Source organism: Podarcis cretensis (assembly GCF_951804945.1).
Source record: "Podarcis cretensis genome assembly, chromosome: 2".
Taxonomy (NCBI): domain Eukaryota; kingdom Metazoa; phylum Chordata; class Lepidosauria; order Squamata; family Lacertidae; genus Podarcis; species Podarcis cretensis.
The window spans coordinates 4,899,033-4,913,974 of record NC_137171.1 but is presented as its reverse complement, the minus strand read 5'-3'; the positions used below and the strand labels follow the sequence as shown (position 1 = coordinate 4,913,974).

Here is a 14,942-nt window from a genome sequence, read left to right as displayed (position 1 = left end):
CCCTTCTTTCCTTTTCCCCCTCTTTCTCTCTCAAACTCCCACCCTGCCCCCAGCCCGCTCACCACCTTCCTCAGCTCAGTTTACTCGACGGCATAGCACAGAGTGGGCACTGCCTTCCCCTGGCTCTTCCTTGGTAATCCTGTTTAGGAGCCTCCTTCCCCTCGCTTCCCCACAGCAGCAGCTGCCACCAAGGGGGACATTGCGGTGCCCCAACCGCTGCCTTTGCTCCTGCACCACGGTGTACTGCATGCACCTCATGCTGGAAATTATGAGGGCGATTGCACCCCAAAAGATCAACAGCTTGCCGGCGCCGGTCATCCAGATTTTCACTTCTGTTTTAGGGATTGATTGTTTTTTAAATTTTGGGTTCAAATAAATAGGGGTCGTCTTATACATGGGGGTGTCTTATACACGGAAAAATACGGTAGATACTACTACTGTTACTAAATTGTCTTCCAGATTTTCATTACTCACTTCCTTTATAGTTTCTGTACATTGATTTCTAATAATTAGTAGATGTCCGGCTCGCTGCTACCAATAAATTACCATATTTTTCCATGTATAAGACAGATGTTTCTCACTTTAAAAAATTAGTAAAAAATTGGGGATCATCTCATACATGGATGCTTAAGAAAAACACTACTTACCAGTAGTGCAGGAAGCCTAGGGATATTTCAAGATATTATTTCGGGAGAAAACACACCCACACCCACACACCCACACCCACCCCCCCCTTATCTAAAGCCTGCAAGGGAGGATGAGGAGGGTCACTTTTGCAGTGGGAAGTTTACAAACCACCACCAAAAGGGCAAAAGCACAGCATAGCTTGGAAAAGGCACTCCAGACAATGCACCAAACACCCACCCAACCGAAGGGGCTGAGCAGGCCTTGCAGCTGCTCCCTCCTCGCCCAAGGCCCGGGAACGGCACCCGCCACGTACATGCCTGGGAGGTTGCAAGTGGAGCAGCTGACCAGAGCCAAGAGGGCTGGAGAGGCAGCCAGCAGCTCCTCATCTCTCATCTGGTGCTTCCTTGGTGGTGGCAGCAGAGCAGGACAGCTGCTAGGCATCATGAGCTTAACATGTTGCCATTGCCACTGCTGCTGCTCCCAGTTCCTCCAGCCTCCCTTCCTAACTTGCACACACACTTGCACACAGAAACACACACTTTGGCTCTCACCTGTGGGCTCCTACCACCCAGCACACTCCACTCCCAGTTTCCATTCAAAGGGAATGCACCCACTCAGTACAAAAAACCCTGGACGTTTTACCAAATTAAAGAAATCCGCCCTAGGTGCTATGAGGAAGCTGCCGGAACTGCCATTCATTTCACTTACCACTTCGGCCAACCAATGCGGACCGTTGCGGCAAGCCAGGTTAGGCAGAACAAGAGCACTCCCGGGCATTCTAAATGAAAAAAAAGTTGTTCTGTTTGATGTTTAAAGATACGGTACTAAATATACTGGTGCTTTGAATATTTGATAAAATATCAAAGTTGTTCTGTTTGATGTTCAAAATATTTATTTCTTAATTTTGGGTTCAACAAAATAGGGGTCGTCTTATACATGGAAAAATATGGTATTTTGAGTGTTCGTATTGTATTGTTCGATGGTCCATGAAATGATTTGTAGGTGGTCTGTAGATGGGTGACAGTTCCTTGTTGTGGATTAGCAATATTCCAGTATTTGTTTGCCTTTGCACATCATCACGGCAAGGGGACAAGGTCACCTCTAACATCAATATCCAACATTTGCCATTAATTATTTAATAGTTTATGAATTTTCCACTGAGTTGCCATTTTAAAACAGTTTTCTGTAAGATTTAAAGATAAAGTAAAAGTAATTTCCTGTGATGAGAAATTTCCAAACTCCCACTTGTCAATACCGATGATAGTATATTCATTTCCGCAGAGCAAGGTGGGGTGATGTGTGAGTCCCAAAGGGCCTGATCAGGTCCTCAGGCTTTATCCTCACCTTGCTTTTAATGAAGGTGTTCAACATTGTAGGCGCTGGTGAGAAGTCTTTGGATGCAGTGATCTCAAGGTGTCCTTTCAAGGTCATGCAAAGATAACACCTGCCTGGTGGAGCACATCTATTTGTTGCTTGTAACAATTGCCTCCTGTGCTGCGATTTCATAGCCGCTTTAATCTGATGCAGCTATTTTTTGCCGTTGTTGTTTTGAGAACAGCCTCTTCCAGCGTCTTTAATGTGCAGGACCAAAGGAGCAGGAATGTGAGGCTCTTGTAATAGCTCTTCAAAAATAGTCTGGCCTTGATGCAGCCATAGATTTCCCATCAGAGGCCATTACAGCCACCGTGCTGCTTCCAAGAGCACTGGCAGAATGCCTGCCTCTCTCTAGCACTTAGCAATAGGAGAGGCTGACTTGTAGTCAATAGCAGAGCTCTCTCTAGCTCAGATGCAGAGTGGTGCTTCCCTTAAGTGAGAAGGGACCTTCTTTTCTAGGGTGGGGCTGACATTACCAGGATTTCAAAGGTTGAATTGATGTCCAGGGGGGGGGGGATTTCCAAAAGGTGGCAAGTCAATAAAAAAAAAATCACGGTTATTTTAGCATTTTTGTAAAAACAACAACAACAACAACAAACCAACCCTCAACAATTGCCTCAGCTGGCGTGGGAAGTTGTTGCTGAGGACCCATCTCAGATATGGCACAAAGCTGCCTCTGATTCACAACAGCTTGGTGTTTCTGGGTTAATGAATGCACCCAGCCACAACAATGGAGAGACACCTCATTGATTCATGGCAGTTTGCCACACCTTAGCAGGGCAATGGCTAGTTGGCCTAATGTACACATAGCTGTCTTGTTCCCTTGCTGTCCCCTCTTGGAACAAGATGCTGGGTTTTTGGGAGCTAAGTTCTGACCTGTTCTGCTTTCCTCGAGCCTCAGGTCTTTTTGTACTCAAGCTGCTTCCAGTTTGGATAGCTCTTGGTTCTGCCAGGTTCCACCTTAAAACCCCTGTGCCTTTTGGCAAGTAACCCTCTAGGATTCTGTCACAGCCTGAATTGCAAGCACTGCAGAAAGCCATTGTCAATGTTGATTGGAAGCTCTGAAGTAGCAAAGCCACCATGTAAACCTAGCCCCACCTGGTGTTTCTGCTATGTACAGCTTGCTCCTTTGCAGAACGCCTTTGGTTTAGGAGAGCCTGTGGCAGGACGCGAAGACAGCCTTAAAATCCTTTCAGTGGAACCATCTCAGGTGTAAGAACGTAAGAAGAGCCCACCTAGTCCAGGATCCTGTTTTCCATAGGGGCTAACAAGAGGCCTATGATACATCAAGGACCGCCTCTCCCCATATGAACTGACCCAAGCCCTGCAATCATCACCTGAGGCCCTTCTTTGTGTGTCCAATCCACAAGAAGTCCAGGGCGTGGCAGCATGAGAACAGGGGCTTTTCTGTTATCACTACCTGTTTGTGGAATGCTCTCCCCTGGGACCTGGGATCTTCATTACATATCTTTAGCTGCCAGGTGGAAACAAACATTCCTCTTCTTCCTGGACTTCAGCTAATTAAACAATCTTGTGCCTTTTAAACTGAGCAGGGGAGTGATTATTGTTTGGTTTATTGTTATGCTGGGACGCGGGTGGCGCTGTGGGTAAAACCTCAGTGCCTAGGGCTTGCCGATCGCATGGTCGGCGGTTCGAATCCCCGCGGCGGGGTGAGCTCCCATCTTTCGGTCCCAGCTCCTGCCCACCTAGCAGTTCGAAAGCACCCCTAAGTGAAAGTAGATAAATAGGTACCGCTTACTAGCGGGAAGGTAAACGGCGTTTCCATGTGCTGTGCTGGTGCTGGCTCGCCAGAGCAGCTTCGTCACGCTGGCCACGTGACCCGGAAGTGTCTCCGGACAGCGCTGGCCCCCGGCCTCTTAAGTGAGATGGGCGCACAACCCTAGAGTCGGACATGACTGGCCCATACGGGCAGGGATACCTTTACCTTTACTTATTGTTATGCTATGTATTTTGTGTTTTTATATTGTAAACTGCCCTGTGATCCTTGGGTGAAGGGCAGTGTATGTATATGTATACGTCTGCCCACAAGCTAGGCCTGAGTGCACAAGCCCCCTCCCATTCAGGGTCCTCAGCTGCTGGTATTGAGAGGCAGGCAGCCTCTCTGATACCAGAGGTAATATTAAGCTGTCATGACTAATAAACCTGTATTTTTATCACCCCTGGGTTGGTTACATTTGCAGCAGCCTAGATCAGGCATGTGAATGTTCTGCAAAGTGCTGCTCTCTTGTAATCCTGCATACCTCTGGAACCTGCATGTCACTTTTTCACCTGGAGTGGGATCTAATGCAATTAAATGTAATGGAAATTCTGTGGGTAATTAACCAGCCTTCTCCTCCTCCCTGCACTTTAATTAAATTCTTATTTGAACCAGTTTCCTGATTTCCTGTATGTTGATTGCTGGAATTGGCTCTCACACATCTCCTTCACAGGAAGAAAATGGAAATGCTGCTTTGGCTGGCATTTGATAGCCGCTTCACCCAAGGAACTGTGAGACCCGTTATTGGAAAACAAAATGGATATTGTCTGAATTCCACCCCCTTCCTTGCTGATTTCCCCTCCCCCCTGTTTTGAAAAAGGAGTAGGGGCTGTCACATAATCCCTCCAGAAAGGCCAGATGGTTTGTTAGTCTTATTAATATAATCCCCTTTTTAACCCTTCCCACTCCTGTTTTAAATGAACACTCAACTTTACCAGGTCAATATCTGCCTGGCCATGTAACAGCAGCCTTTTCATAACACACTCTTGTCTCCATCCTTCAGGGCATTCCTAGGCCTAATGTTATATGGATGTTTTTGTGTATGGGGAGGTGCCCACCAGTACTTGATTTTAGCATACCATGTTGTCCTTGGCTATTAAGGGTGAAGAAGGCAGATGTAGTTCTCTACAGGCAATCCCAGCAGGTCTTTCACCTACAGAGAGAACCCAGCAGCTTTTCATTTTGTTTTGCAGACCTCCATGCTCTGAACCAGAGAGTCACATAGCTGAGTTTTCCTGTGTCTAGGTGGTATGTCAGCTTGCACCACCCACCCTGCACATCAGGCAGGCGGTCTATATCTTCTCCTTTTTGAGTGGCTCCTGTGTGTTCATTCCTTTCATAAAAAGTTCACAAGAATGAACAGTTCAGAAGCAGAAGTGCTGCCTCACCCCACCCTACCTCAAACAGTACTCCTCTTCTTTGCTCCATGTTTCAGAACAACTCAGGAGCCAAAACAGGCTTTGTTAGATAGCTGTGTGGACGTAGCCAAAGTGGAACAGTGGTAGTTCTCTTGGCTTCCCTAGAGCAGCCTTTGTGCTGGCTGGGACTGATGGGTGTTGTGACCCCAAACATCTGTAGGGCACCAGGTTGGTGAGGACTGCTCTAGGGTCTTCCAGCCCATGTTTGCAGCCCAAGGCATGTTCAAAGCCAATATTTGAAAGGGCTTAGCATCTGAATGAAGATGCAAACCAGTATCTCTTGGTCAGGTTTTTTTTGTACATGAGGCCTGCTGGATCAGGCCAAACACCCGTCTAGTCCGCCATCTTGTTCTCCCAGTGGCCAGTCACATGTATATGAGATGCACTGGTTACTCATGCTCTTTGCTGGTCTGCCCATTTGGCCATCCCTATTCAGATCCATGACTGTCTGCAGGACTGGAAGGGCCCAGAGAGCCAGCCAATGTAATCCCATCACTAAAGACCAAATTCTGCTTGCATAAATCCTTACAAGATTCCTTACAGGTTCTTACTGACGCACTGGAGCAGTGCACCACAATTGATTGCAGAGCAGCTTGTTTCAGGGGACTAGAGCAAATGAGCTCTGCCGTGTGCTATAGGGGGAAACAACCAACCCTTTGGTTCTCAAATGGCTTAGTTGTCGAATAAATCAGTTCCTGAATGACGCAAACCTGGAAGTAAGTGTTCTGGTGTGCAAACGTTTTTCGGAAGCCAAATGTCTGACACAGCTTCCGCTTGAGTGCAGGAAGCTCCTGCAGCCAACTGGAGGCCACACCGTGGTTTTCGAACGGTTTTGGGAGTCGAACTGACTCCTGGAACGGATTAAATTTGAGAACCAAGGTACCATTGTAGTTCAAATCTGACCTAAGGGGAGAGAAGTTTCTGTTTGACCCAAGTTATTCCTTTCCAGCCAGTGGGGGGAATAGCTCTCCTTGCTTTTCAGCACCATTAGTGGTTTCTGTGGACTAAGCACTGCAGGAGTGCTTCAACATTATGCCTGCTGGGACTACCAAGAGTGTCAGGTTTGCTAACAGAGCATCTCCTCTGTTCTGCTGGCCCTTGTGAAGATTGCTTGGAATCTGTTGGTTGAGGTTGGGAAGGTGGTTTGGGGAGGTGGAGAAAAATAAGGCTGGGTGCTCTGATATTTGTTTGTTTTTCTCTCTACACAGGAGGAGCTAACTAGCACCAGTGTGGAACATATCATAGTCAACCCCAATGCGGCTTATGACAAATTTAAGGACAAGCGAGTGGGCACTAAAGGACTAGGTAAGTGTTTCTCCAGAGGCCCTTTCTTGAGTATGTGTCCAGGGTGGTGGGGGAGCAGTAGATCCGGACTAGAAAATGTACCAAAGAAAAACATTCAAAGCAATCCTCAAAGAACCCAAGGATCCTTGTTTAAAATGCCTTAATAATTTACAATAATAACGTTATATACATACTGAACATTTCAAATAACTTATTCCTAGTTTAGCTTATGTCTGCCAGTCATTTGTCTCATTGCCTGCAGATGTGAGATGCAGCACAATACATGCATGACTATTTTTCAGTGGTTGTGTGTGTGTGTGTGTTGGACGTACAAGATGTTAGCCTGCCCTTGAATGGAGATCTTCAGGTTTGTTCTGAACCAGAGGAAGCAACAGGGTTTCTTTTGCAGTTTTGAACACTGGTCCTTACAGATGATGGATCAAGCTCAGTAGCCAGGCCCTTGCTTTCCATGCAGAAGGTCCCAGATTCAATTCCTGACATCTCTGGGTAAGGCTGGTGATGTGCCATGTCTGAAAACCCAGAGAGCCACTACCATACAGTATAGACAATATAGTACAGGCCTAGCTTGGTATAAGAAAGCTTCTTATAGTCTACCTAAAACTTGAAGGCACAGTTGTGCAGCCAGGCCTGCCTTGGCCCTGGTATGAAGTCTGTGAGAAGTTGGTAGAAAAGTCAAAAGGCCGTTCTACAAATATGAGCTGCTGAGCAAAGAACTACTAGCTCCAATTGTGAATCCTGTAACTTAATTTTAATGGAAAACATGAAACTTGAAGCTGTTCAGTCTAAAAGTACAGAAAGATTTTCCCCCCTTTCCCCCTTTTGATTTCTAGATTTCTCTGATCGTATTAGCAAAACCAAGAGAACTGGCTATGAGTCTGGAGACTATGAAATGGTAAGTAACTAACTCAGATGAACTGTAGACCGAAAGGAAAACCTTTGCTCTGTACCAAGCTGTATCTCAGCTGGAGAATGAGATTGTAGCCTTAAGTAGAGGCGTGTGCTAGACACACAGTCAGGGCAGGAGGTCACGTGGCACCAGTATTAGTTCAGAATCCAAGAAGAAGAGTCAAGTCTAGCCAAGGCCCAGGATCCAGCAAGGCAAGTTCAGATAGCGGGGTCAGTTCTTATAAACAAGGTCAAGGTTCACCAACAAGCAAGGCAGGGAGAACTCTCAGTAGCCCCAACTGGAGCCTGGGATGGAAGTTACACACAGGTTTGGATGTTGCTTCAACAAGCAGCAAGCCCAGACTGAGCCTTAAATAGGGCTTCAACTTCCTCTATATCCACTACCTATTTTCTTAAGGGTCCAGGGCCAGGATGGGCTTGTAGTCCAAATCTGCTAGGAGGCAAGACCTCCCATCCACCAGCCTTCCTCAGGTTAGCCATTGCCATGGATGACCAGCCCGTGGCATGGACTCCACAGGAGCAGGAATTCATGGCATTCTTGAACTTCCCATTAATTGCCCTGCTCAGTTCTGCCTCTGGCCCCATCAGCCACTAACATGTCACCTCTAGGAAGTGACCCTCAGGTTGAAAAAGACTTCTCATTGCTGATCTAGACTATATATATATGAACTCTCTCACAGAAAGAATTGAGAATGGCCCTTCCTAGAGCCAGCCTTGCAACAGGAGATGGGGTGAGATGGAATTGTGCTACCCCCAAAAATTCTGGTGTTGCTATTGACCTGAGAATCTTATTTTATTTTTAAGCTAGGGGAAGGCCTTGGTGTGAAGGAGACTCCCCAGCAGAAATACCAGCGTCTGCTGCATGAAGTTCAGGAGCTGACTGCCGAAGTAGAGAAGATCAAGGTAAGATCAAGGTGGTCTCTGTTCTTGTTTCCTTCTGGCCCCCTCGCAGCTCCTCTGTGGGCCCTATTGATTTGGACCCACCCATCTTCTTGGTCTAGTCCTCGGGCCCAAATGCAAAATGAAGGCCTTTCTTATCCAATAAGACTATGTGCTTTACTGCTGTGGTTAGTATCAGTACAAGGGGGAGCAGCCCAGGGTCAGAGAGGATGGTGCCCCAAACAGTTACTGAATGCCAGGCTTTCAAAGCTTCTATCCCTTCTTCCACAGAGCACCGTGAAGGAGTCGGCTGCCGAGGAGAAACTGACACCAGTTGCCCTTGCTAAGCAGGTGGCCAGCCTGAAACAACAACTCGTCTCCACCCACCTGGAGAAACTGCTGGGGCCAGATGCAGCCATCAACTTAACAGATCCTGATGGTGCTCTAGCCAAGTAAGTCACGGTGGAGTCAGCACTGCAGTTCCCCTGGGCTTAGTCCCACAAGCTGCTTAGCCCTGGAAAAACATGTCTTCATAAGAGTCCATCTGAACCTGCCTTTCACCCTTGACTACTGCGGTCAGGCCCTCTGCACCAGTGTTCGAAATTCACATTGTTCTTAGGCGCATTTTGCAACCGGGAATTTAATTAGTGTGAGCAGTGTCTGAGCTCTGGGCACAGTACTGCGCCTAAGATTTCATATTAAAACTGCAGAGTGGAAGGAAAGGGGGATATTTTCAGCCTCCCCACTTCCAGCTACTCTCTGACTGGAGAAGAGACCCACTCTTAAGAATATTACAGGGGTGGGCAGGGGACCATGTGAAAAGTGGACATAATGTTTTAGCTGCAGTTCGTTCATTTTCAGCTTTGTATTCTTATAAAAAAGCATACCTAGACATTCCGTTGCTGTGCCCATAACCTAGGTTTAAGGGGCCATTTAGCTCCTAGCTTTCATATCTCAGTTTTTAACACTGCTCTGCACCTCAGAGTAGGCCATGCAAGGCCAAGAGTGTCAACTTTAGGACAAGCTTGAGATCAGTTGTACATCTCTCTGTGGAGCACATTGCATTTAGTAGGAGTGCTGAGATTGTGATGGGATCATAGGACTGGATGGGGCCATGGAGCCATCAGCTCATCCCCTTAAGTCAAGGGTGGAGAGTTGAGTTGGCCCATCATCTCCTAACCATTGAGCAGGCTGACTGGGGCTGCTGGTGTCCCACAGCAACCACAAGGCAACCCATCCTTGCTTTAAGGGATTATACCCATAGATAAACTTGCATAATGCAGACCATCAAGGAGAGTTGTGATTTTTTGGGTGTGAACTGGGGGAAATTGTCTGGAGAATTTCCCACTGGTTCTAAATTGATGGGGATCAGATGCAGTGAGCTTTTTTGACTTTTCTTTTAGTAAAACATCTTTTTTAGTCTTGTTAGTTTTGCAGTCTGTATAAATTTCCCGCAGGGAAGGAAATTAATAAAGTGCACTTAGTGTGGTTTAAATGCTATTTTCAAAGATTTACCTGGAAATTATTTTTATTGGAATACTTGTAAATATTTAAATACATGGCAGCACAATAGCATACCTTTCCCTTTCCATTCTTTAGATTTTAAGAAGAAAATATAAGCAGGGAAAATGGTTAACATACTAATTTTAGCGTACCTGAAGAGCTATGTGCAGAAATATATGTGCTTTCTAGGGATGGTCATCTGAAAAAGTTGAAAACAACCATTTTAGATTTGATTAGTTGACCAGTTGCTGTATACCGTGTTCAAAGTAAATTTCTAAACATGAACCATTTCCCAGCTGACATTGGCTGCAAGCGTACAGAGGAGAAAAGTGTCCCCATCCCTTCTAACTTTGCTCATCCCCTTCATTATTCCAATCTCTGATGCAAAATCCATTGCGGCAGGCGGTAGCTATTCTGGCCAGTGTAGTCAGCGGGGACCTAACCATGTGCCCTCTAAACATTTGTGGCCTCTTCAACTTGTCAGACGTTTGCTCATTCAACTGGAAACAGCCAAGAGTACTAAGGTGTCCCCGGCAAGTGGGAAGAGCCCAGCGAAAACTGCGGCTGGCCCAGGAAACATGGTGACTTATGAACTGCACTCCCGGCCTGAGCAGGACAAATTCTCTCAGGCTGCCAAGGTAAGAACTGGAGTATTTGATCCTTTGAGACCCCTCTGTGACTTATAAGGAAATAGCTAGGATGATGAGCTGATGCTACATTTGTACAGCAGTAAGGTGCCTTAGCACCGCCCTCATTGTAGTATGCAATTCAGCAGTGCCTTTCTCTCTCCAAGCTCAGCTCTGGGGGCAGGAGAGCATTCTGTTGCTTTATGGGGTGTTTGATTTGAGTGGGGAAAGGCCTATTGTGCACAGCGCTGGTTGGTTAGTACTTGTGACATCACAAGGACCCCAAGCTCCAGAGCATTTTTGTGTCCATATGTGTCTTCACTTAAAGAGAGCTGGAGACTGGGAGCATCAGGGTCTCGGTAATGTCTAGGAATAGTTCCCTTCCTCTGGGACTTAGGACATACATCAACTCGGCTTGTGCGTCTGTATGAAGTTAATGTATTTGATACTGAAGAAAGGAATTTCCAGAATGCAGAGCCTTTTTCCTAAGCTGCTTCCCTGTCCCGCGCACAGCGTGTATATACAGGGCTCATGGAGATCTTCAAGCATAAATCATTTTTGTGAATCTTCTCCTTCCCTCCCCACTGCACACAAAGTTTGAGCCTTTCTCACCCCATAGCAGAATAGAGCATCATAATGAACCTTATTTTGGCTCCTTTGCTTTCCCCACACTTTCTCAGTAATCCTTTAACATCTGCATCACCCAGCAGTCTCTGTGACTTCATTCTGAGTGCTTTAGAGTTAATGGGGTTATTGACTTACTTATTCTACAGTCATGAAAGCTTGGGAAGGCAGGAGTGGGAAACAGTGATAATGTCTTCCCGGTAATATTCTATACAGTCTGGGCTCAGGGTTCCCCAGAACGTGGATTGCAACTCTGTTGGGACTGTTGAAAAGAAAGATCTGGCTGTAGGTTCCAGCCTGCTTCAGGTCCAGTTACTTCATGCTGGGGTTGAAGTGGTGGTGGGAAAAGGTGTCATTAATCATATTTGTACCCTGCTTTTTGGCGTCCATTCTAGGCAACACAAAAATACCATTGTTAAAATGGCTAGGAAGGAGCTCAAAAGAAGTGGAGGGAGTGATAGGCAAAGTCTTGTTTGCGTTGAGCAGATGAGGAAGGGACACAGGGATGCAGAAATCCAGATAAGATTTTTCATTTTGCTGGAGGACTGTGGAATACTCTCTCCCTTAAGCATGCCCATATCTCATTGGATGCCAGGATCAGACACCCATCCCTCCCATTGTTCTTCTCTCTGTAAGCAAGTGCAGTGGTGGCTGAAGCAGGTGTCCCCGTCCCCCGTTGGTGGGGGTGGGAGGGCATGCCCACACCATTTTGGATTCCTTTCTCTCATTTCCCCAGTTTCGGATTATGCCACACACAACACATTAGTCATTTTGTGATGGTGCCCCTGACACCTTCTCAAACTTCCAAATGTGCCCAAGAAGGTTGGCAACCTCTAGGTGAAAGAAATGAAGTTGTAGTCGAGTGTCAGTCTCAGTGGAGAACTTTTGGGGAGGGGGGAACCTTTGTGGCTGATTTGAAATGATTGATGTGTATTTCTGTCATAGTCATATACAGTAGGTAATATAATGTCATTCTGGACAAACTTTCAAGCTTTCCAACTTCTGGAATTTTCACCTGGCTTTAGATTCCTTGAGCCATCCATCCACACTTACAATTTTTTTGTGCCTTGAGGTATGAAATCTAAATAGGCACGTGCACCTACCACCCAGTCCAATCCATCTAGGAAGTTTTCCTCAGCAAACCCCATGAAAGTGAATATAGTCAAGGCGCCATGTTCCTGCACAGGTCTTGATCACTTCAGCGGGGCTTGTGAAGGGCAATTTCCTGGCATGTTGTACCCCATAGGTCAAATTGCCCTTAATGGCACCTGAAAAATGACACATCTGGGTCAAGGCGGAATTTTAGAAGTGCTTTGCCCTGCAATTCAAGAAGGCTTCTCAGGAGGGAGAGGAGCACAACGCATCTTCATTTGCTCCCTCTGGTCTTTGCAGATTGCGGAACTGGAGAAGCGGTTGGCTGAGCTGGAAGCAACGGTTCGCTGTGAGCAGGATGTCCAGGTGAGGCCGAAAGGCAGTGGAAGCCCTGGATTCCTGGTGAAGGTTATGGTGGCAAGGGGGAAGAGGCCATAGCTCAGTGGTAGAGCGTCTGCTTTTCAATCAGAAGGTCCCAGTTCAATACCCAGTATCCCCAGGTAGGCCTGAGAGATACTTTGGTCTGAAGTCCTGGAGTGCTCCTGCCAGTCAGTGTAGACACTATTGAGGTAGATGGACCAATGCCTGACTTGGCAGGCTCCTTAAGAGGTAATGGGAACAGGTGTAACAGCAGGCTAGATTTTATGATGAACTCCATGGCTTCATTTGTTAGCAGCTCCTGAGATTTTCTCCAGTGATGCATTTAGGGCAGCATCTGCTTTGGCCCTATAGGCGCGCTGTAAAATTGTCCCGGAGGTGTAATGCCTGGAGCTGGTTACAGGGCCTGAATGAATTAAATTGATCATGGCCAGCCTGTGGCTGAAAATCCACAAGTGGCATAGGCAGCTGACTTGGTAGCACTCCTGGGCAAGAGCAGAGTGCCCTGGCCGTGCCATAGAGTCAGACTCTTGCTGGACTAGAAGCAGCTCCAGCCCAGAGTGCAGAAACTACATGGCTATTGTTGAGTGTGATGCAGTGGCATTGCCTCACACTGCAGACTGGCTTGTGCCATGCTTGCCAAAGGCTGGCCAGCACTATCCTAATCAATCCCGCCCCCCTTCATTTTCTCTCTCTAGAATCCTCTGTCTGTCGGACTGCAAGGAGCTAGTCTTATGGTAAGCTGTTGGCTGAAGTTTATAAGTGGCCTGTGCCTTTTGGGATTGGAAAAGAATTAAAGGGGATGTTTGCTTTTAAAGATTGGGCATGAAGGTTGTCTCTTAATTTATCCTGTAGCTGCTGGGAGGCCAGGTTGGGCTTGATGAGTGCTGTGCAAAGTGTGTGTTTGTACATGTGTACATGTACAAAGCACATTTGTTTGTAAATGGAAAGGAATGAGATACTATGCTGAAATGTTGGGAAAAATAGCTTCTAGGCCAGGATTAAGGGAAATAGGTTTGCACCTCCCTCTATAAGATGTTCTAGACCAGGGGTCGGCAACCTTTTTCAGCTGTGGGCCGGTCCACCATCCCTCAGACCATGTGGTGGGCCGGACTATATTTTGAGGGGGGGAAATGAATTAATTCCTATCCCCCACAAATAACCCAGAGATGCATTTTAAATAAAAGCACACATTCTACTCATGTAGAAACACACTGATTCACGGGCTGGGTTTAGAAGGCGATTGGGCCAGATCTGGCCCCTGGGGCTTAGATTGCCTACCCCTGTTCTAGACAAGATGTTCTATGTCTCTGTGGATTAAGTTCCTTTTCTTTATTTTTGACTACTGAGCTGAGGTAATCTGTGCCAAGTAAAACTGAAATTTTGCAACCTAAACAATATTTGCAAATTTACTAAATATTTCTCATATTTTGCAGAATTCTGTCTTTAAAAACTATTTTACATAATTTATTCTGGTTTTGCTAGTCTTCAAGAAGGCCAAGGAGCTATGTAGGTTGCTGAAATTTCTCTCTCAAACACACACACAACACAGCACCATCGAAAACCTATTTAAACTACACCTTTGGTACCTGAAATTCCAATTTGCATTATTCATGCAGTATGACGCATATATTCACAACAGTGAAAACTAGAAATATGCTGTCTTTAAGAAAAAAAATATAAGATTCTTGAGTAGCTGAAATTTCCATTCAAGGTTGTGTTCCACTGGTGGTTGGTTGTTGTTCTGTACAATTGCAGCATAGACATATCCCCATGTATTACCTCAAAGAGTTGATGATATTCGGGGGGGGGGAGGGGTGTCTCACTGGATCTGGCCGGGACAAATGTCGCCTGGGCAGGAAGAGCCAATGGTAGCCTGAGGGCTAGGACTAATTCCACACACTGATTTGAGTTAGCCAACTAAAGTTTTGCCTACAGGCATGTGGTATTTTTTCCTCTAAAACGCTTTCCCCATGTCACATCCTCTCCATAGCACACTGTAGAGATCCTGCAGGCCAAAGTCAGCTCCTTGGACATAGCAACCCTGGACCAGGTGGAGGCAAGGCTACAGGTGAGTCTTTTTCAGCCACAGCATTTAGGGCATGTGGAAAGGACTAAATGATTTTGAAAGTTCTGGCAGGGTCTAGCTTTCCTAATGGCAGTTCTTCATTCCTAGAGCGTCTTGGGAAAAGTGAATGAGATTGCCAAGCACAAGGCCACGGTGGAGGATGCAGACACCCAAAGCAAGGTCAGATGTGTTTTCTCTCTGTAACTGGGCAAACGATAAAACCCACAGTTCCACTTTCTGTATTTGTATGAAAGCATCTTGTTGATTGACTCTGCCCAGTATACCTGAAGGAGCATCTCCACCCCCATCGCTCAGCCCAGACACTGAGGTCTTCCTCTGAGGGTCTTCTGCTGGTTCCCTCACTG

At 46.4% G+C, this 14,942-nt stretch overlaps 1 protein-coding gene across 2 annotated transcripts in view; it reads left to right on the top strand.

Moving 5' to 3' along the window:
• DCTN2 (dynactin subunit 2) overlaps window positions 1-14,942 on the top strand; it is a 42,293-nt gene that overhangs the window by 24,085 nt on the left and 3,266 nt on the right. For both annotated transcript variants that reach the window (XM_079967103.1, XM_079967104.1), the window contains 9 exons: window positions 6,405-6,501; window positions 7,332-7,393; window positions 8,212-8,310; window positions 8,578-8,738; window positions 10,274-10,427; window positions 12,432-12,497; window positions 13,208-13,246; window positions 14,503-14,580; window positions 14,686-14,757. In XM_079967103.1, the coding sequence (XP_079823229.1) occupies window positions 6,405-6,501; window positions 7,332-7,393; window positions 8,212-8,310; window positions 8,578-8,738; window positions 10,274-10,427; window positions 12,432-12,497; window positions 13,208-13,246; window positions 14,503-14,580; window positions 14,686-14,757 (828 nt within the window). The remainder of the gene's footprint in view (window positions 1-6,404; window positions 6,502-7,331; window positions 7,394-8,211; window positions 8,311-8,577; window positions 8,739-10,273; window positions 10,428-12,431; window positions 12,498-13,207; window positions 13,247-14,502; window positions 14,581-14,685; window positions 14,758-14,942) is intronic.